The sequence below is a fragment of the Lutjanus erythropterus genome, chromosome 4, assembly GCF_056507025.1.
Source record: "Lutjanus erythropterus isolate fLutEry1 chromosome 4, fLutEry1.hap2, whole genome shotgun sequence".
In the NCBI taxonomy this organism is placed as follows: domain Eukaryota; kingdom Metazoa; phylum Chordata; class Actinopteri; order Lutjaniformes; family Lutjanidae; genus Lutjanus; species Lutjanus erythropterus.
Window position 1 is genome coordinate 45,875,651 of NC_139320.1, and position 21,110 is coordinate 45,896,760.

A 21,110-nucleotide genomic window follows, 5' to 3' on the forward strand; every position below is an offset into this window, starting at 1 on the left:
CCAGGGAAGAGGGAGAATTCTGTGTAAGCCCGTAAATAAAATGGGCTAATACTCAAAATATGTCTGATGTGACAGGCAGAAAACATGTGATAAATAATTTCTAAAATACTTAAAATCAAATGTCATTGTTTTGCGCTGATTACAGCTGTAATCAGTGCTGCTGAATCCATGTTTTAGGATTACCTCCGTCTTCTTCATTGTTTTATTTTAACTTTATTTTAACAGAATGAGTTTGATTAGAATGACTTCAAGTCATTCGTGGTGTGTTGTATTTTGTAGATTTTTTTTTTCACATATCACAAAATTGCATAATATACTTAAAAGAGCATAACAAGGCGTCTTCAACAGGGGGTCTGGCACCCCTAGGGGGGTCCTCAGTGTTACTGCAGGGGAGCCTGCAACTTATTATTTCATCATTTTCTGAAAGTCTTTGTTTTTTTTGTTTGTTTTTTTTTGGACAAATAGAACAGGGTATCAGCACTCAATATCTTTAAAGGGATCTGTTGAAATAAAGCAGTACCAAGTGGAATCGAAACTTCTCCAGTCAAATGATGCCGGCGTTCAATCCTTTTGGTGCCCAGATCAAAAAAAATGACCAGTTATATGGTTTTACTTGCAGCCATTCAGCAGAACCTTCAGAACTTTCTAAATTAGTGCACAGCACCTATACATAGTTAGTCACGTATAATTGAAACATAATGTACTATAATCCTAAATGTGGATTATTTTATAACTACAAACAACAGATGTACACACCCTCGACACCACCAGCAAAAGTGCAGAGGGTGAGGCTAACACACCTAACATTAGCCATACTACAACTGCTGCTGATTTAGCAGCTATGGGAAAGAGCTAACAAGAGAAGACCTGAAAATATTCAGTGCAATATATACAGTGTTGGGGGTGGGGCCCATTACCTGAAAAACATGGACGACCCCTGAGCTGAATGTAAGAATTTTAGTTTAAAACTTTCAAATTATTTGTAATAATTTTGAGGCCTTTTATGGCTTTATTTATCATACACAGGACAGGTAAAGTTGGGACAGGTAACGGGGAGAGGGAGTGGGGGTCTGAGGGCCACAGGCTGGAATCAAACCCACAGCCTGCAGAAGACTCAGTACATGGAACACACCAAAACATTCAAAATGTACCTAAAAGTTATAAGAAGAATGTGAAGAAATAGCAGTTTTGATGTTATGCCAAAAAAGTCTGTGCATTGTGTTGCAAAAAAAGCTACAGAAGTTAGCATGCTAACCAGCTAGCCTTGGCCTGTTCTGTCTCGTAATACCACTTTGTAACTCCAGGGGTGACAGTGAGTAATTGCACTGCCCTCAGTCAAACATGAGAGGATGAAAAAGCAGCGTTGTCCCGGGGCAAAGAAAGAAGTGATAGAAATTGAATCAAAACAACATTAATGTTAACACTGGCATTATTTTGCACCACTTGAGACAGATTTTGGTGGGAAAAGGGATGAGGTTTGATGCAGAACTTGCAACTTCTTTTCTAAGGACAGGAAGCTGCTAATGCTAAAGTTATATCGCTACTGTCAGTGTTAATATATTTGCTACATTAGCTGCTAGTTGAAAGAAAGAAAGACCGATTAGAGGGACTGTACATTTTCTTGTTTCCAACAATAGGGATGGACACCCCAACTTTCTGGTGATGCTGTCCCCAATTTGTTTGAAGTGTGAACTTGACAGGTGGCCAGTTCTTACATATTGCTCCCTTGATTTTGGTATACAGATGCTGTTCAAAGAGGAGGAGGGCCTAGTTTTTGCTAGAAAAAGCTGGGTTTTTTCCTTTTTTTTTTTTTTGCGAGTTCCAGGACTGAAACTTGTCTTTTTGGTTGTTTGGTTCCTCCTTGACTGTACTGCAGTAGTTCCCAGCGTTTTTCTTGTGTGCCCCATTCTCAGAAGCCAGAAAAAGTTCAGGCCCTCCTCACCCCACATTTACTAGCCAACATTAACAATAACTGGGGAAGCAACTGATAAAAAACGGTTCAAATGTAATTGTATTTAAACACAAGTCAGACTGATACCAACAGCAAACCCTTTTTTGTTTATTTCCCCTACATGTATCATATTCATTTAACTTTGTTTCACTTCAGTATTTCTCCCCTGGTCATCCATACTCCCCTTGCAGTGTGTCTGAGCCCCTCAGTTTGGGAACTACTGCTGTACTGCATCTTACGTAAGAGCTAAATTTGACCAGAAAGATCGAGAAATGACCGGAAGGCTCAAAAAATCTCCAGAATTTCCGTAATGTTTAAAATTTCTCAATCATATAGGTTGCTTATGACCTCCCAACACCAGTACCCGCGTTTGTTGCTGTAATTCTAAACTTGATGTTCAATATATACTGTTGGACCTTATTTAAATACTGTAAAGCACTTATTTGTGTATTTGTAACTCTATTTGTAGAGATCTACACATACTTTTTTGCACCAGTTTGGAGTATTACTGTAAAGGGCATGACTGCTTGTTTCAAAGCTTTGCAGCTTTTACCCGAGAATAAAAAGTGTGGCAATGTGCATAATGTGCCACAATTCGTGAGGTGATCTTCATGCTGTCGTCTGTACTGTGCTGTATACACAACAAAGACACTGTATGCTGCAAAACACAGCAGGAGAGAGAAACAGAGGACAGATTCAGAGATTCACATACAACAGGCTCAGGATAAGGTCCAACAGAGGCATCTTAATTGTGTTTAAAGAGAATTTGTTGAGTACATATTTAACCCTATCTGAAGGGCATCTCAAACAAACTCAGTTTGAATGCAGGAAGTGCTCTTACCCAAACATTTTTGGATGCAACAGGCAATATTTTTGTGTACGTAACGTACAATAGCAAAATAAAGGTTTATGAAATTAAGTTTTATTGGAAGTTGCAGAAATGTTCTAATATAACAGTGATAATGGGCCTTACAGCCTTATGGTGTCTTGATTTACTGTATGTTGAAGTTATTTAGAACTTTCGGGCAAAATCAGTTTCATTATAATAATTTATTTTCAGTTACTGATCAAAAAGTGTCTGGATCAGATTCCTCGAGAGGTTGAAAATGATTCTCCTTCCTGGAACCAGTGACTGTTTACAACATAGAGCCAATATTGTTGACTGTATCAACACATCAATTTAATTGTATGTTAGTATTCATAACATCCCACATTCAAGGCAAAGAATACCTCCAACTATACTTTTATTCTTTCTCTTAATTTTCCCTAAAATCTCTAGAGGATACTGTGGGTGAGGATGTTACCAAGCTGTGAGGATGCAAGTCATACTTTATGTGTCATACTGAATAACAAATGAGTAAAAAAGAACAGCATACATTCATTTCTTTATTCAGAATTTTATTTAGTCCCTTTCAGGAAATTAAAAATATAAGATTCTCTTTTTTTACTGCGTTTTCTCACATTGGCATTTCACAGAACTTGAAATATTTCTCCATAAATAACGTACAAAATTTCTTTAAACACAAATAAATATCATAATAAATACGTTAGTTTAACTTAAACAACACAAGACAACCAATAACCGAAAGGAATACTGCGGTGTTAAAGTCCCTGAACCAAGTTGTCAAACAAACAGGGTACAATAAAAGATGGGGTGCAGATAACAGAATGTTTTACAGAACCAAATCTTATATAAAAGTGTGTCAGGATTCCAGATAGTCATCTAACCTCACAAACACTTTTCTATCAGCACACTTTGATCTTCCACGATTCTGCAGCTTTAACACATGCTTGCACCCCAGGTCTTAGAAAAATGACACATACACTCACACACGCATATATATATACACACACGCATACACATGCACGCACACATAGCAGAGTGAAGTTTGAAGCTTTGGTTGAATGCTACTGGGAGACTTGACAATTTCTCCCATTTGAATTAGCTGTAAAGTGCATATCACAGATAAAATGGCATCAATGACACATGTCAGGTCTCACTGATTAAGGCTACTGAATCAAACATACTGTTCATGGCACCGAGAGTAAATAGCCTATGAGGCAGGGATAATCGTTAAGGCACAAGAATTAATGATTATCACTATAGATAAGCCATTTTGATCACTACAGATTTACGGTAAGTACAAACCAGGCAATTTACTGGTACTGTCAAGAGTAATTGACAGTACCAGTTAATTCTTATGGAAGACCACATACAAAGGTCTAATAAGGCTACACAGTATCTTTAAGTATAAAAATAGAGTCTGATAACATTTGGCTACTAAAATCATCTAAGTATGTGTAGTTTATCCAAGGTAAGTTCCATTTGTACGAACATAAATTAAGAACTTTAAGTGTTATTGTGTCATTAAACATTGGCTTGTCCTGATCAGTTCTGGTTCTGGAGAAAAGTCCACAGAGTCAGAGTCAGTTCTTTTCTGTCCTTTCCCTTTTGGATCTGTTTAGTCAGACAGGGACAGGCGTTCAAACACAGTGAGCCTCTTGGTGGCCGAACCGTCGAATGTCGGGGACTCGGTTCCGCTGGAGCCTCCGCTGCTGCTGCTGTAGCTGTCCTCCAGGGAGTCCTCGGAGGAGAAGCGCTGGAGTACAGCCGGCTTCGTGAATCCTCCGGGGGCAGGGAGCAGCTTGCTGTCCTGGTGGTGGTGGTGGTGCCCGTCCTCCATGCTGGCAAAGGCTCTGCTGTTGTTGCTGTTAAAGTTATTCCCATGGCCGCACACGCAGCGTGAGACCTTTGGCTCCACGATGAGAGGAATGTTGTGGATGTCTCCGGTGCTGGCGCGGGTGTGATGGTTGCCAAACTGGAATGCGGCCGCCTCCCGTTGCAGGGAGTCGGCAAACACTGGGGAGAGCAGATCAGCAGGAGGGGGAGAAACAGACGGAGCGCGGCTGAACGCAATGTTAGGATCATTGAAGGATGGAGGGAACGATGGGGGAGAAGAGCTGCGTGAGGAGCCCAGGAACCCAGCGAAGCTGACACTCTGGCGCAGCTGGTGGCGAGTGGCTGCAGGACCTGGCTGCTGCTGGTTCTGGAATTTGGCAGACTGTAAAGGACCGCCAGTGACTTTGTCCTCGTGGATGAAGTGGCAGCGTGACCCGTAAGGGCAGTAGCCAAAGTTGTAGAAGGTTCTGCAGGGCTCTGTCTTGTACTTTGGGTGGCGGTACAGTCCACGCAGCTCTGCCTCGCCATGGGCAAACTGACACTTACTGCCATACTTGCAGCTTCCAGTTTCCTGGAAGCCGCGGCACAGCTCAGTCTTGTAACGATTAGGGGACACCACAGGTTGGACTTGGGGTTGGAGGGTAGATGAGGGAGGGAAGCCCGGCGGTGGAGCCACGGTGGTGGAGGGGCCTGAGGGGAAAGCCTCCATGTTCTTCAGCTGTCCAAAGGTGGACAGCAGGCTGCTGCTGGACTCTGTCAAGCTCATGGAGCGGTCGGGCCTGAAGGGGAGCTGCTTTGGCTTGGAAATGGGCATCTGGCTCCAGATGTTAGATGACCAGAAGGGGCTGCCGTTGTCGTTACTGTTAATATGCTCAGTGCTCATGCTGTGGCGTGAGGAGGCAGGAGGGGACGGGGGAGAGAAGAAGGAAGCCGACCGGTTCAGGCGACTCTGCCCTGGGACTTTGAGTTGAGACTGTGGTGGGAGCAAGGCTTCATCCAGGGTCAGGTTCAGGAAGTTCTGTTACAGATGATTGACAGAGTTAACATCCAAACACCGATACTACTCATTTTAAAGCAATATATTGAATATTCATTATTTTCTTTTAAATCCTACTTTCCCCAACAAATATATTTCAAGTTAGTCTTTTATTCAGCTAAAGAGAATTTATTCTTGAGCAGGTTCATCTTTAAGATCTTTGATTTCTTAAAGAAAAACAAAAGAGAAAAGTAATTTTAAAAAATAAAAACTCCCAAAAAACTGTACATTACAAGTAACACAGTTTTCATCTTCCATTTATATGAAATGAAAAATACAACATAAATGTAGGTAACTGCAGTTTTGACTCTCATGAATATTCTGCTGGTGGGAGACTGGAATTCAAGAAACAAACAACCGAGCGCTGACAGCCTCCCTTATCTCATTATCTCTTTAAAATGGAGAAATCCTCTGTGAGTACACTCGCTTCAAAAGGGTTTCACTGTCAGATCAGTCATTCCCAGAGGAGTAAAAGCGAGCAGGAATAAACAAACACCGCAGGAAAGGAGTTACAGAGCAGTCCAACTTCCTGAAGCCTTCTTTCCTTTTTCCACAACACAATGAAACATTCACAAGCTCTGACTCACCTTTGTGAAGATGTCGTCAAGCATTTCGGACATGCTGTACAGCCTTTGGCCAAAAGGTAGAAGATTCGGCTCTGATCCACGGGTGACTGTTAGATACCTGTGTCCAGACTTAAGTCAAGTTGACTCTGTGTGCTGTCGTATTGCCTTTTATATATGCCTCAGAAACTCCTCCCAGGGATCGGGAGGAGTTTCCACTCGCTATGTTCCCGGATGACCCTCCCTCTGCCTCAGGTTTCACTGTGAGCTCAGAGAGGGCTGGGTTGTAAAACAACAACACACAAAAAAAACAAGGAGAGAGAGAGAGAGAAAAAAAACTGTGTATTTTTAGCTAGCTGTGTGAAATGCTTCAGTTTCGTAGGCATGTGAAAACAAAGTGGCTTATTTACATAGCTCCCATGCACTCTCCCCATGTAGGCTTACAGTAGAAAACACTTATTTTTGTTTATTCTCATTCTGTACATGTTCACGCTCCTATGAATGGTGAGAGGCTTTCTGCAAAAAGTGATAAATCACTCCAGCTCTGTGAAATTTTTCAGGATCTGAAGCACCCAGACGTGAAGTGGCAAAGAAGGCTGTTTGTTTAGACACGTACACTGATCCTTTTCATCCCACACAAACAAGCAGAGCAGATCTTTTCCACGTACACAGGAATGTAATCATATATTTACAGTACATACATTTGTATGACTAATGGTAGGCTTTCAGGAAGTGCTAAACCATCTCATTTCTGATCACGTTCTGTGAAGTTTCTGAATGTTTTTTTTTTTTTTGCCTACACAGATGTATGCATTTACCAGAATAAAAACTTTTCCCCTTTACGTTCTCTGGTTTCTGTCACCATTAAAGCTTTGATATTCCACCAGAGCACTAAAACAGAACCCATGGAAGTATTGATTAGTAGCAGGCAGAAACCTTTGGGCTGAAAACAAGATAGAAGTGAGTAAAAATAAACACCAGTAATCTAAAAAAACCTGAATACTGGACTCTAAATGCCAAACTCTTTAGTTTCGGAAAAAGGTTTTACCAACTAATAATGTTTTTTTTGAGATCATCTACTTTTCCTCTTTAGATAAACTTGGATATTGGAGTAAAAATATATATATTTCAAAACATTCAGGCACTCCAATAATGACGGATCAGGTTCATTCATCACAGCTCACTGTGAACATTAGATATACAATTTTGGGGGAGTTTCTACAACTCAAATATTCAAATTTATCTAAAGAAGAAAAGTAAATTATCTCAACAAAAGTGTATAGGCTGGCAAAACTTTATTCTAAAACATAAGAGTTTAAGATTAATTCTAAATTCAAAAATGTAGTGAAGGCAGTTGCCGTGAAATTAAGAATTTCTCTCTTTTCTTTACAGTGCTTTGTATCATTTTGCAATCAAAGTTTTATTACATTAATCTTACTGAGCGCCATTTTTGAAGCTGTTTTTATGGAACTTTCACACCTTCATTCCACCTTTCACTGTATGACCCACAATGGAAATAACTCTTCATCTTCAACACACAAAAAATCATAAAAAATCATACTGGAATTCAACTGAGTCAACTAACTTTTCTCATCACTTTATTATTCATGTTAGTTAAACTTAAAATTAAAAACATGAGTTCTCCTGACTCGAAGTCTTTTTGAGTTGAAGTGACAAATTCAATGAATGTAGGGAGCAGAGTTCATTCAACTTATTGAGTTTCTAAAGGAGGGTGAGCAGCGTATTAGCAGACTTCCCAGTATGCATTCCTTGAGGTTTAAAACTATCCTGATACCCTTTTATTTTATAATACAAAGAAAACATATATGTTGAAAACTTGCTGTCTCGAATTGTTTTCAGAGTAATGAAAACTCAGCCTGGACACTAACTTTTTAAATAGAAAACAAATTACTGTGTAATGAACTTCACAAGCATAGCTGAAGATGTAAGTTGCAGTAGATTACTGTTAGTGGCTGATTTTTTTTTTTCTTTACCGCTGGTTTCTATGCTGCAGCGGTTGTGTTTTTTGTTTTCCTTCTCATAGGAATTCAGAGGAGCGCAGCAGCTGTTCCCCCCAAACAAGAACGTATTACAGTAACATAGAGTGTGTGTGTGTGTGTGTGTGTGTGTGTGTGTGTGTGTGTGTGTGTGTGTGTGTGTGTGTGTGTGTGTGTGTGTGTGTGTTATGTGATCCTGTGGTGGTACTTTGTAGAGTACAACTGCAGACACAATCATTCAGAGTTATTTCCTAGACTCACACATTATAAAGGCTGTTTTCACACAGTGTCATCTGATTTTCAAGGCTATAAAACTGTCACACACTCGTTTTTTGTAGGCTATAGACTTATATCACATTAAACCAGTTGTACAGCTCATACTAGCTATATTATCTGAGTAGCTGCTCTGCTGTGTGTATTGATGGTTCATCAATTTAATCAGAAGCTTGACAAATACAGATTGATCAGAGGTTGTGATTAAGCGTGGAGATATGTGGGAAAATGGGGGCAAGAGTGAAGCAAACAATTAAAAAAAAACTCACCTGATCTGGTGAAACTCCAGTAAATTACCACTGAATCCAAATCTTTATTAAAAAAAATAGCCTCTGTTTTCTTTCTACAAGGCTGTTGTGCTGATATCAACTAATCAGGAGACTTCATTATTTTCTGACACTGCCGCTGCTGCATGTGTCACCCACTCACATGAGTCATTTAATCCTGGCAATGATGGCGCATACGTTCTACTAAATGTTTCGCAAATATAGAAAAGTCACAGGCATACTGATTACTAATTGATAACACATGACACTGGCAAACAGAACAAATATGCCATCAGAAAAAAAAAAACTCAACCTGAGGCCAAAACACAAAATACACAAAGATTCTCAAACTGTGCAGGAAAGCACACAAAGGTTATTCATGAGCTCATGAATAATATTCCATGATAATTCAAAGGCAAACAAAGTGTTATCTGTCTTATTACAATGTAGATATTAACTTTCCTTTAAATGTGAACCAGTTGATTTGATTTAGCAAAGGTTTTGGTTGCCATTTTCACTTGACAGTATTTTAAAAAAAAGTATTCAAACACTTCAGTAATGCAACAATACCACAAGAAGCAAATCTTTCTCTTAGCCAGTTTTTTTGGCAATAAAAAAAAGGTCCACCTAAAAAAAAATTCTACATCAGTTTAAGTGTATGCTATATTTAGAATAATTTTTCTTGCTTTGCCATCAGATAGACTTTTCCAACAGGAAAACACTGTTATGTAACTCAAATGTTGCTCTCTCCAAACAAACAAAACTCCATTAGCAAAATGAGTAATTTTACCTCACAGAACAGAAGGAGTTGCTGGTCTACTACTGCCTTATTCTGCTCAGGCTTTTTTTTTTTTGTTATTGTGTGCCTTCAGTGATTTAAAAGCTTAGTTCAGATTCACCAAAGTCACACAATAAGACAAACAAACCAGCTGATCAAGGCTGCAGAAGACCACCAAGCACTGTGCTTTGTGTGGTAAAATGACTAATTTTACCTATGGAGTTTGGTTAGTTTGGAATAAGCAATAATATTCTCATATAATGTCAGTTTCCCGTCAGAAAAGTAGAGTAGAGTTAAAAGTAAAGTCATGAAAATATTCTAAATATTGTGTACACTTAAAGGGATGTTGATTTTTTAGGGTGGACATTTTTTTTTAATGGCAAACAATTCATACATTATAATGTCAATCCATGAGCTCATCATCTGTTTTGAATGTCTTTTGTGTACTGGACTCTACTCTAAAGTAAAAATATGTACAGATATCACAGAACAAAAAGTCTCACAAAATGGAAGAACACGTGTGAAGCAATAGAATATTAAATTTGCAATATCTAAGTGAGTATTGCAAGCTCACTAAGTAACTTCCAACTTCTGCTTCAAGACTCAGCCACAGTTTCACTACAACTTTACCGCCAGAACACGTCCCAGTTCTCTTTGTACTTTCTTAAGTTTATTCCAACATAGTAGCTCATCATATATGTGCATCTGTGTCACTAGTCACACCAGAGCCTCGAGTTTTCTCTGAATTAATGGCTTGAGGATCTGACTCACTATGAAAATGAACTATTTGTTTTGACTGGAAAAGAGTTAAGTGCCTGAGCTGCCTTAAAATTTAAGTTGACTAAATTTGAAAAGACAAGTTGAGGTAGTTTGTAATAAGCTGTTCTGGTCAAATAAACTTTTTACTACTTCAGTTGTATTTGCTCAATATGCTTAAGATATTAAGTTGAACCAACAATTCTTCAGTTGGACTGACTAACATCACAAACAAATTTGATTTCCTTTTCCATTTTCTCAGTTTGAAGAGTCATTTCTCCATTTCACACAAGAACTTACCGCTATAACTTCTCCTACTGGTGCTACTCTGTTCCAGCACTGGCACAAAGACAAGATGTGAAACTGCTCCCGGTAAAATTTAAGTGTAGGTCACAACTGAATTCAGTATTAACCTTTTCACAATGTCTTCTTTGTTATTATTGTGAAAACAAGCAGCCACAAATTATCTTAGCGTATTAGAGACACACAGAAGGGTCTTAGTGAAGCTGTAATTCTCAAACAATGCATGCTGGGAAGTCTGCTAACATGTCGATCATGTGACCTTGAACTCTGCATTTCAAGTCAAACAGACGTCAAGTGAGAAGAACTCATGTTTATAAGTTCTAAAAGTAAACTAATAATTTACTAGTAAACTAGAAATTTTAAGTTTAAGTAACCTGAATAAATAAAACTTATGAATTTCCATTAGGTTAATGAGAAAAGTTAGTTAATTCATTTAATACATTTGGAGATGAAGAATGACAATGATATTCCGCTGTGGGCCACACAGTTAAAAGTGGGACGAGGGTGTTAAAGTTTCAGAAAAACAAACTTAAAATTAGATCTCATTTTTATGTACATATTTAAGTCTGTGGTTGTTCTGAAAATAAATACTTTTACTTTTACTTTTAAGTTTAAATTGAACAAATAAAACTAGTATATTCAAACCAATTTGAGAAAATATTAGTTCATTCTACTAAATTCTAGGATGTTGAAAAAAAGTACTATTATCTTTCTTTATTTTAATTTTTTTTGTAATTACTGAGAAATAATGTTGCATTCATTGTTTAAATTAAGCCATGTGGTTGCTTGATTGTGAATGTAAGAGGCGTCCAGTGAGAATTACACCCACCGTCATGTGGCGGCATCACAGCTAACAGGCCTGTTACGTGGACAGATGGACAGACTGACAGGCCGGCCGAAGCCAAGCAGGCCTCTCATGTTCAGCTAATAATAACTGCAGCTAGATTATAAATAACTTACCTAACTATAGACCTGACAGCAATTAGACACTTGGGGAAAATCTACAGGGTGTGGAAAAAATTCTCCCCGTCTTTTCTCATTTTAACCTCGCCAGACTTCTGCCATCCCCGCCAAGTCCTGCCGGTAAACGGGCACAGAGGTGAGGCCGGCAAATGTCTGCAGTGACATGTGTGTTTGTTGCATGTGTTTTTCTGTGTGTTGTGGTTACCTCGACCTACTTGTTTCTGTTCTGCTCTTGCCTTAGTTGCATGGAAAGTCACTCCAACAGGGAGGGGCCCTCGCACACTTACATGCTCACACAAACACAAGCTTACAGGAGCATTCCTGCTGACGGTGGCCTCCAGGTTATTGTTGTTGTTTCTTTCTTTTTTCCTTAGTGACTAAGCGAACGAGTGAGCGCTCAATGCCAAGTTTTCCACAGGGTATTTTTTTTTTTTTTTCTCAAGTGAAATACCAGCGTACATGTAGTTTCCTGACATGTCAGGACATGGTCGCAGAGTGCTGCGTCAGTGATGCCTTGGAAGGAGCGCACAAGTATGAGTCGACTGTGGGAAAATCTGTAATATGAGAAATGGAGGCAAAAGGTTGCAAAACTGAAAATAATGCACAGAAAACAAATAAAAACAAAAACAAAACAAAAAGCATGCAAGATCTAACAGAACCCGAATGAGCTCAGGTGTTTAAAATCTTAAAATATATCTCTGTCCAAAAACTATTGTACATTTTGAATATTTCATCATGTACACCGTAAACCTGAATCAATTAGCGGTTCTCCAAAAAAAAAGGCAATCATTTAACATTAGTTACTCTTTGATTACAGTTAGATTACAGTTACTGATTAAGCCTCAGTAAATGTAACTCAGTATTTTCATTCATCCCTTGCATAAAACCCCATAATTTCATGTTCAGTAAAGTTCATATTAACCAAAAATTGTGAGCAGAACTCAACATTTTTAAGTTCCTAGAAGTTCTAAACAAATTTTAAGTTTTTACTACTTACTTAACTATTACTTATTAAGTAATAAGGCTCATAAACTCAAAAGTTGGAGGTTAACAGAGCTTAAATATTTTGAGCTGTTACATATACTCAAATATCTTCAAGTAATTTCTAGTGAAATGTAAAAACCTATTCTTTCATGTTCAGTAAAGTTAATATCAGTCAAAAAAAAAAAATAATAATTGAGTTAGATAAACACAAAAGAAAGAAAATTCTACTGACAATCCACATTTTTAAGCTTGTTGAACTTCCCAACATTATTTTTTTTTAGTTTTCACAACTTTTTACAGTGAATTAATTTGAGTGTTTAATTCAGTTTTACAGTGTGTGTTTATGGACCACATTGTATATTGGGACCATTCTCCAGCTGGAAAGCACTGGCTGTAAATCCCTTGACAGTTACCGTCCACAGTGCTTAATTTCATTTTCTAACTCGAGTGAGTTCCCTCTCATCACATGAATCTCAAACTCAAATTGACTCATTTTAATGTGATGTCTTCCAATAGAGTGACATGATTTCTTCTCTTTCTAGCAGCAGCACAAAACCTAATAGAGAAATAGCTTTATTGTAAAAGTTGAACTTCCTCTTTTTTAGAATAAATACATAAAGGAAATTGATGTTTTGTCTTTACACTAGTAGTTATATTAGAAAAAGAAGCTGCAACCAGTCATATAAAATATACCCCACATCCCTATAGTGTGCTTGCGTAGTGTCTGTGTACTGTTTCTGTGTAATGTCACTAAGCTGTATAGATGGATCATTAACTAAAACAGGCCTGTGTTTACTCTTATCGGCCACAGCATCTGCTTTTACATGTAACTCAATCAGGAGACCACATCAGAAAACATAGAAAGTCAGGACCATTTTTTCTCGTTTCTTTTAGATACACTTAGCTTTTCAAATGTTGAATTTAACTAATCTAATCTAAATGATCTCAAGAGTGAATGAACCAGTTAAAATGACAAGTTGTAGTACATTTCTTGACACTAACTTAATTTTAATGTTATTGATGATCCTGATCATTTGTGAAAGAAGAATGCAAGACGTTAAATTAAAGCTACTACAAAGAGGTTTTGACTTGTTATGAAACACTCTCGTTTTATCACTGATGCCTCTATATGACCTACATATGCAAAAAAAAAAAAAAAAAAAAAAAAAAGATTAGCAAGAAGCGTGGCTGTATCTATAAAGCTATATTTAACACCAGCCACTGGATCAGATTCTCCTTGAAATCAGATAAAACAAGTCTGTGTTTACATTTTCCCAAACAAAGTTAGAGAGAGTCAGTTAAAAAGAAGCACAAGGAGATTTTTTTTTCAGATAATTTTATTTTTGACATGTTTTGTGGTTATGGTGCTGGAAACCACTTCTGTACACAGAGGCCTCCAACATGACCAAAGTATTTAAATTCCTTATAGTAACTTTAAGTGAAAGTAGAAATACAGCTGTGGAAATATTACACAAAATCGTGTAAAAGTATATTTAAAGAAATATAAAAGAGGTAAAAGTAAAAGATTTTGTCATGCAGACAAGAGAATTGACGTAGCATTGTACTACTGTAGATGTCTGTGCTGGAGCTAATTTATATATGTTCTGTTGGGTAGTTTAATCTTTAACCATGTGTCCTATTTTATAATCTGGTCATGTGCTTTGTGTATAAAATATTAATCAGAAAACTCACTTGTAACTTGTAAGAACTTGTATCTGCCAAATAAATGTAGTGGAGTAAAAAGTACATATTTCCCTGGAGTCTGGAGTCTGTTGAGGTGCTACTGTTAAAAACAACTTAAAGCTACTACAAAGAACTTTCTATTTTGTTGACCTGGCCCCTGAGGAGAAAAGCGGTAGTGTTTTAGCACAATAACCATAAATATACATCAAAAATAAAAATGATCTAAATAATAATTTCCTCCTGCTTCTTTTTAACTAGCTCATGTTCTACCCCATGTAACTTTGTGTGGGAAAATGTAAACACAGGCTCATTTAATCAGATTTTCAGGAGAATTCGACCCTGTGACACTCACAGACTGTCTTATTTTCTCATGTAAGTCATGTAGAAGCATGGGTATGAAACTGAGGCAGTTTCATAACCAATTAAAATACCCTAATAGCAGCTTTAATAATATAATAATACAGCTGAGAGGAAATCGTAGCAACTCTTCATCCCTCTGGGATTCCTTCCTGAGGAATCACTTGAGAATTGAAGGGAAACTGAGGGGAACTTTTGAGGACTCTGACTCATCCTAGGTGGCTGCAAAGTGCCGAGTCACCATCATATGGCTCATGATGACAGCCAGGTCAAATAACACAGAGGGCGCCCAGAGGCTGCTAAGGTTTCAATTAAGCGGAAATGATGGATGATGGAGATTAATCTTATTAATATAATCTTTTGATGTTTTATTTTTGGACAATGATTATTATATTTTAACATTATTCCCTTATTCCCTCCACTTTTTTCTTGTTAGTTTATTTTTTTCTGTCCTTTATGCTCTCTCTATCTCAGGCTGGTTTCACTTTAAGCCCCCGGCAGATACAGTTTGACCAAGCTGTGCCTCTAATAAGTGATACTTTGCAAATATTTAACCCTCCACAACATTGCTATGGTGACATGCCAAACATTGCACACATAAGCAGGCACGGGTTCAACAGTTTCTTAGCAACAGCTGTAGAGCAGGTTTGCAGAGCTAACATGGCTGCCGCAGAGATTTGATGAGAGCGAGTGGCTCATGCCTCTGAATTTATCAGGTGATTCATCAGGAAAGAGAGATGGATGGAGGGATGGCAGAATGGAGTGAAGACAAGGAGGAAAAGTGAGTCAGTGGTTTAAGTTGGTCAGTAGCCCATTTGACATGACTTTATGGCTGGGGAAAGTACCTGCCTCTCCAGACTTATAGACTCAGAGAGGCAGGTACACACTGTCTCTATCTTTCTCTTATATATGCCATGTGGTAGATAAGGATTCTGTTTAGGATAAACTGATAATAAGGACTGTGGACTTTGCAAAACACATACAAACACGTGTTACTATGATGGCCATTTGGCTTCCTTATTCACCATTATATGAAACAGAATATTTTGCAAAAAATAATATATTTACGGCAATAAATGTGCATAGACAGTACATTACACTCCCACTAATAGATACAGTACAATACAATGGTATTAAGTTATATTATAGACTGATTCAGAACAAACCAGGACAAATCAAGAGGAACGCACTGAAGTGACACCCTCTTTTGTCCGTGGGGGTATACGCAGGGTGTTGGAGTCTTTGAGAAATCCCCACATCTTGTAACAGTTGTCTCTGTTTGCATCAGTCAATACACTGAGTGAATTACCAGTAATCTGGCGGGTCGACATACGTGATGACTGGTCAGAATTTTTAGTGTATGTGTCACTGTATATAGGAGCAACAAAACGCAAAACAGTCATTTGGCAATAGTGTGGTGGTTTCCTTTCTCAAGCAGTGTACTGACCCATATTTCCACAAGTCAGTTATCTAACCAATCCTGGTCTTTTTTATCTATACTGTTGTACACTTTGTCTCACGTATTTTCTGATGATTTTCGTTTTCCCAAGGTGGACCGTTTAATCATCAAGAATTGTGACGTTATTTGGGCGTTATATGCAGAAGGTGGAACATGATTAATAGAGTAAACCGATGACACTAAAGACAATGTGTTTCCACCTTTATTTCAGTCTATTTATTTAATTTGTGTGTTTTGACCTTATTTTTCAGGATTTCACAGAGAAAAGTCAGGGTTGTCGTTGTGTAGCAGTGATGTTGAGCCTTCTTTTAAGTAATAATATATGATTACAATGGTCAGTGACGTCAATTCCAGCTTAATTTCACTCCAGCTGATGTGGATAGTAATAATACAATATTAATTATCTTCTTACAGTTCATTTCAAAATGGAGTTTCAAAATTAATGTCCATTAAGTTCATTTACAGAGAATCATACAAAGGCATGGAGCGTTAGAGGAATAATACTATGAGATAATGAATAAAAAGGAAGAGAAATGAAGCATATCGGCACATTACAGTATTAAATAATGAATGATAATTTCTATATGAATTAAACATCACAGTTATTAAAAAAAATCTTCAAAGGCCAGCTATGGATAGAAGAGTGTGTTCTATGCTTTTTACTTTCAGTTTAGTTTATTTTTTATTTAGTTTTCAATTTATACATGGAAAACACATGTAAATGAATCAAATCAAGGCAAATTCCACTGAAAAAAGCTTATTTTGCCTTTTTACATTAATTGTTATGTACATAAATGTTACACTGAAATGTACATATATTTACATATATACATATATGCACATATATGCATGCATATATACATCAGTTTGTATTTAAATATTATTTTAATCTGTTCAGTGTATTACATATTTTCATTTCATTTTGAAGACTATTCCACAGATTAACTCCTTTAACTGCTGTACAGTAACAGATTACATGTAATGGGATTACATAATCTGGATACAAAAAAGTAACTGTATTCTAATACAGCTACAGATAAAAAAGGTGTAATCAGACTACAGGTAGATTTAGTAAAAATGGGGATTATTAGTATGATTACAATTTTAAAATAAAGAACAATATACTACCATGCACAGAGCACACAGTTGCTTCTTCATCATTGTGGCCTCCAGCGAAAAAAGTGGAAGTGTCACCATTTTTTGGTGTTTAAATCAATTAATCAATCAATAAATTGTACACAGCAGAGGAAGGAACAGCTGGAGAAACTGATAAAACACTGAAATACTTAGATTGGCAACTATTATTAATGGAATATTAAATTAACCTGCATCTCTTTTGATAATCAATTGTGATCATCATGAGGCATTTTTTAAAGAATAAATATCCAAATTCTCTGATTCCAGCTTCTTAAATGTGAACATTTTTGGATTTCTTCACTCCTCTCTGACAGTAAATGGAATATTTTTGAGCTGTGGACAAAACAAGACTTTTGAGGAAGTCATCTTCAGCTTTGAGTAACATGTTTCACCATTTCATGGACCAAACAACTAATTGATTCATTGAGAAAATAATCAACCAATTAATTGATGATGAAAATTGTTGTTAATTTCAGCCCTACAAACACTATAAGCAATTTCTCCATGTTTTATATTGAGGTAATCCAAAAGGAACATAAAGTAATCAAGTTACATTCCTTTAATACTGTGCTTTAATATTGTGATACCTGGATTACGTTACTGACTACATTAAAGCGTTTTTAAAGTAACACAGTAGACTGAGGTCACCTTTAGTTTGACCTTATTTTTTTGAGGACAGCTGTTCAGACAGTGAACTGATGGGTTAATGACAGCTCAAAGGTGTAGCTCATTGCACACGCCATCACCACGTTGGACTAGTTCAACTTGTTTCTGCAGGGTTTCTCCTCAAGGCGTGATGCAGCCTAACGCTCAAAAACAAACATGCACAAACACACACATTCTTCTTTCCAGAGAGACGAGACGTGTCCTTGACAGGCTCGAATCATTACAAATGTACAAAATGTTCAAATGTAAAATGACTGTTACCAGAAAGTGTTTATATATATCCATATACAAATATTGCAAAGCTCATCAATAATGAGGAAACGTCATTCCTGCTTCCCCTCTCAGTGCAGAAGTGTGCTTTTGGAGGACTTTCTGCTGTGGGCCAAACTCTGTCATGAGACAGATGTTCAAATAAAAATAGTAATAACTTAAATTCTTTGCTGGCTTAAAAATTGTCCTGACAGCCGAAAATGCAGTTTAAGATCGAACTACAACTCGTCCTTGTGTTTTCCAGCACGAAACTCAAAAGTTGTTTATCAGCCTTTTTGCCTCAGGGGAGTCAGAAGCGGTGGGTTTCTTGTAACTGAGTGAAATCTGGAATGTGTGTGTGCATGTGTGTGTGTGTGTGTGTGTGTGTGTTTCTATTCTGAAGGGGTGTTTTCTCTGCAGAGTTATACATTTCTCATCCACATCCCAAACAAATTTCACAGAGTGAAGTTTTTTTCCCCCTCAGGAACAAACAGGCACTGAACAGATGAAGAAGAAGGAAAAATCTCACAGCAGCCAAAATCCTTCACACTGACCGTGAAGGACCGCGGCACAAAGCAAATCAAATTCTGCTGCTGATCTGATCTGAAATACATCAACGCTTTTCACTTTTTGTTCAGTTGTCAAAAAACACAAGAAAAAGTTAAAGATCATCCCTAATTTACAGCTTTGCAGGTTCAGTCATGAACTTGCAGCAGTAAGTCGCGGGGTCCTCACTTTACCTGTCGAGCTGGAGAGAAAAATGAAAAGTTAGGGAGTGAAAAAAAAAAAACAGAGGGATGGCTGTTGAGTCTGAACTTCTTATGCAAGAGAAAATTATCTGGGCTGTGGCGCAAGATGGAGCTTCATGGCAGTTTTGCAACAACAGTCACACTTGGAGTCATAATTTAAGCACTTCAAATGATACGTGCCTGCTTGTTTTGCACGGCATGTACTGTTTTTTTGTACATGTGCGAACGTCAGCTGAGGTTATTTGACTTCAATTTAGGTTAAACACACGCTTTGAGGATGGCTGGGTGAGAAATCTAACTAGACAAACCTGTGGATGCCTTCATATATCTTCCATTTGTCACCTTTGCTGTGCAGACATATTATTACAATATACATAGTCACTATAATAGTCTTTTATTTTTTACTGATAAAAACATGACATACCAAAACAATAAACACAGAATAAACACCACAGACTGTAACATTCAAATATGAGCACTGCAGTCCAAATAGCCAGCTGGAGCCTTAGCAATGGTCTTTTCTCCTGCACCCTCCTCTCCAGACTGGAAGCTCAGGCAGGTATCTGGATAAACTCACAAGTTACCATTTTTGCAGGTATTAAAGGTGCAATATGCAGCAACTATGAGTCCAAAAATAAGTACAGCAGTCCAAATAGTGATCCTGTCTCTTATTTATCCTATTTATTATACAGTCCATGGTTGAAGCAAGTTGTTTCTCCCACCCCCTCATCCCCAGACTGTAGGAAGTTCAGGCAGGTTGCAGAGACAGAAGCTACACAGGTACAATATGAGCACATTATACTTACACTAGTCCTACACCCTCAGTCGATCGGTTGTTTATACCTGTCAGCTGTCTGATGATGTAAAGCTAAGCCCGTTATCCCAAAAACAAAAGCCCACTGCTCAGAAAATACACTCTGGAACTGGAGTTCAGTGACTTCCTGTCCTCTGCCTGTCAGACCCCTTTAACATATTGCTCAATTTAACTGTTATCTACGTTTTTTAAAAGATTATAAACGATTTCTTACAACTCAAAAATAGATATTTACTCATTTGGTGAACATTTGGTATTAATTTTAACTCAAGTAAATGTGAAATGTGCAAAAGAAAAAAGAAAAAAAGAAAAAAAAAAGACGTTCTTGACCATAATGGCTGTAACATTACTATCAGGGAAGGTGGTATTTCAACGAAGCATGTTCCTTTAATCTTCGATGACATATAATGGCCATCTCATGATGATCAATACAAAAAATATATTACATATTTCTCCTTTAACAAAAATGTGATAGAAATCCAGAGAAAACAAGCAAAACAATAAACACAGAACAGACACAACATCGCAGTCACATTAAAAGATGCCAAAATCAAATCATCCTGATAGTTACACTGAGGGATATAAAGAAAGGGAGTTGATCCTGCTTTGTATATATGAATTAATATTATAAATGGAAAACCTGATAACCTCTCAGGGTAGTTACAAAAAGAAAATAATTTCATTTGGCTTTATTTTCTTTCAGTTAATAATTTTTGACAGCCTTAAGCTACAATAAACCTTATCCATCTTCCCCTTTTTTACACCTCTGTTCTTTCCTCTGTCTTTTTCTCTTACATCTTTTTTTTCCCTTCACTATTGTCATTATTATAGTCATTATAATTCTGTACACTTTGAAACTGATAAAGTTTGTTATGCTGCTAGGTACAAAGTAATGCGATGAGCTTTGGAGGTCTATTCCTGACATTTCAGAGGACTTGCCTTAGAAGTACAACAGAGCTAATCTAGCTTTTTCCATCCCCCCCGAGTACAAACATACATAAAATTTAATAATAGTAATAAAAAGTCTGACTTTCTCTGGGTAAATATGTTTCAAACACTGAGCTATCCTTTAAAAACCTCAGCATGTTGGCACAGCAAATGCTTTATCAGCAACTTTGTGACCTACCCCTCTGTGTGTGCGTGCTTGTGTGTGTGTGTGTGCTGCAGACTCTCTCTCAGTTCAAGGTCGCCAGTGTGTATGTGTGTTGTCAGGAGATATCCGAGTCCGTCGCTACATTATGACTCACTCCGTGTGGAGGTGTTTTCCCGCTGCTCCGGCCCTGTGGCTCATGCACTGTGACTCTGCCACAAATAAAGCAGGGCCTGCTCCGTGGCTGCCGTCCAGCTTTCATCCTGAGTCCACGGAGCACCACCACGTTAAGCTGCAAGAACTCAAGCAGATGTTTTGGAGGTTTTATTTTTAGGACTATTTAATCATGGTGTTCT

General features: G+C 37.7%; 1 protein-coding gene across 1 annotated transcript; it reads right to left on the minus strand.

Annotated features, from left to right (window-relative positions):
- Positions 1 to 4,369: 4,369 nt before the first annotated feature.
- LOC146329214 (mRNA decay activator protein ZFP36L2-A) lies at positions 4,370 to 6,409 on the minus strand. Its single transcript, XM_084718148.1, has 2 exons — positions 6,255 to 6,409; positions 4,370 to 5,649 (listed from the first exon to the last, which is right to left on the minus strand). Exons 1-2 carry the CDS (start codon positions 6,285 to 6,287, stop codon positions 4,414 to 4,416), a joined length of 1,269 nt encoding a protein of 422 aa, XP_084574274.1. The 5' UTR covers positions 6,288 to 6,409; the 3' UTR covers positions 4,370 to 4,413.
- Between the last annotated feature and the right edge of the window lie 14,701 nt (positions 6,410 to 21,110).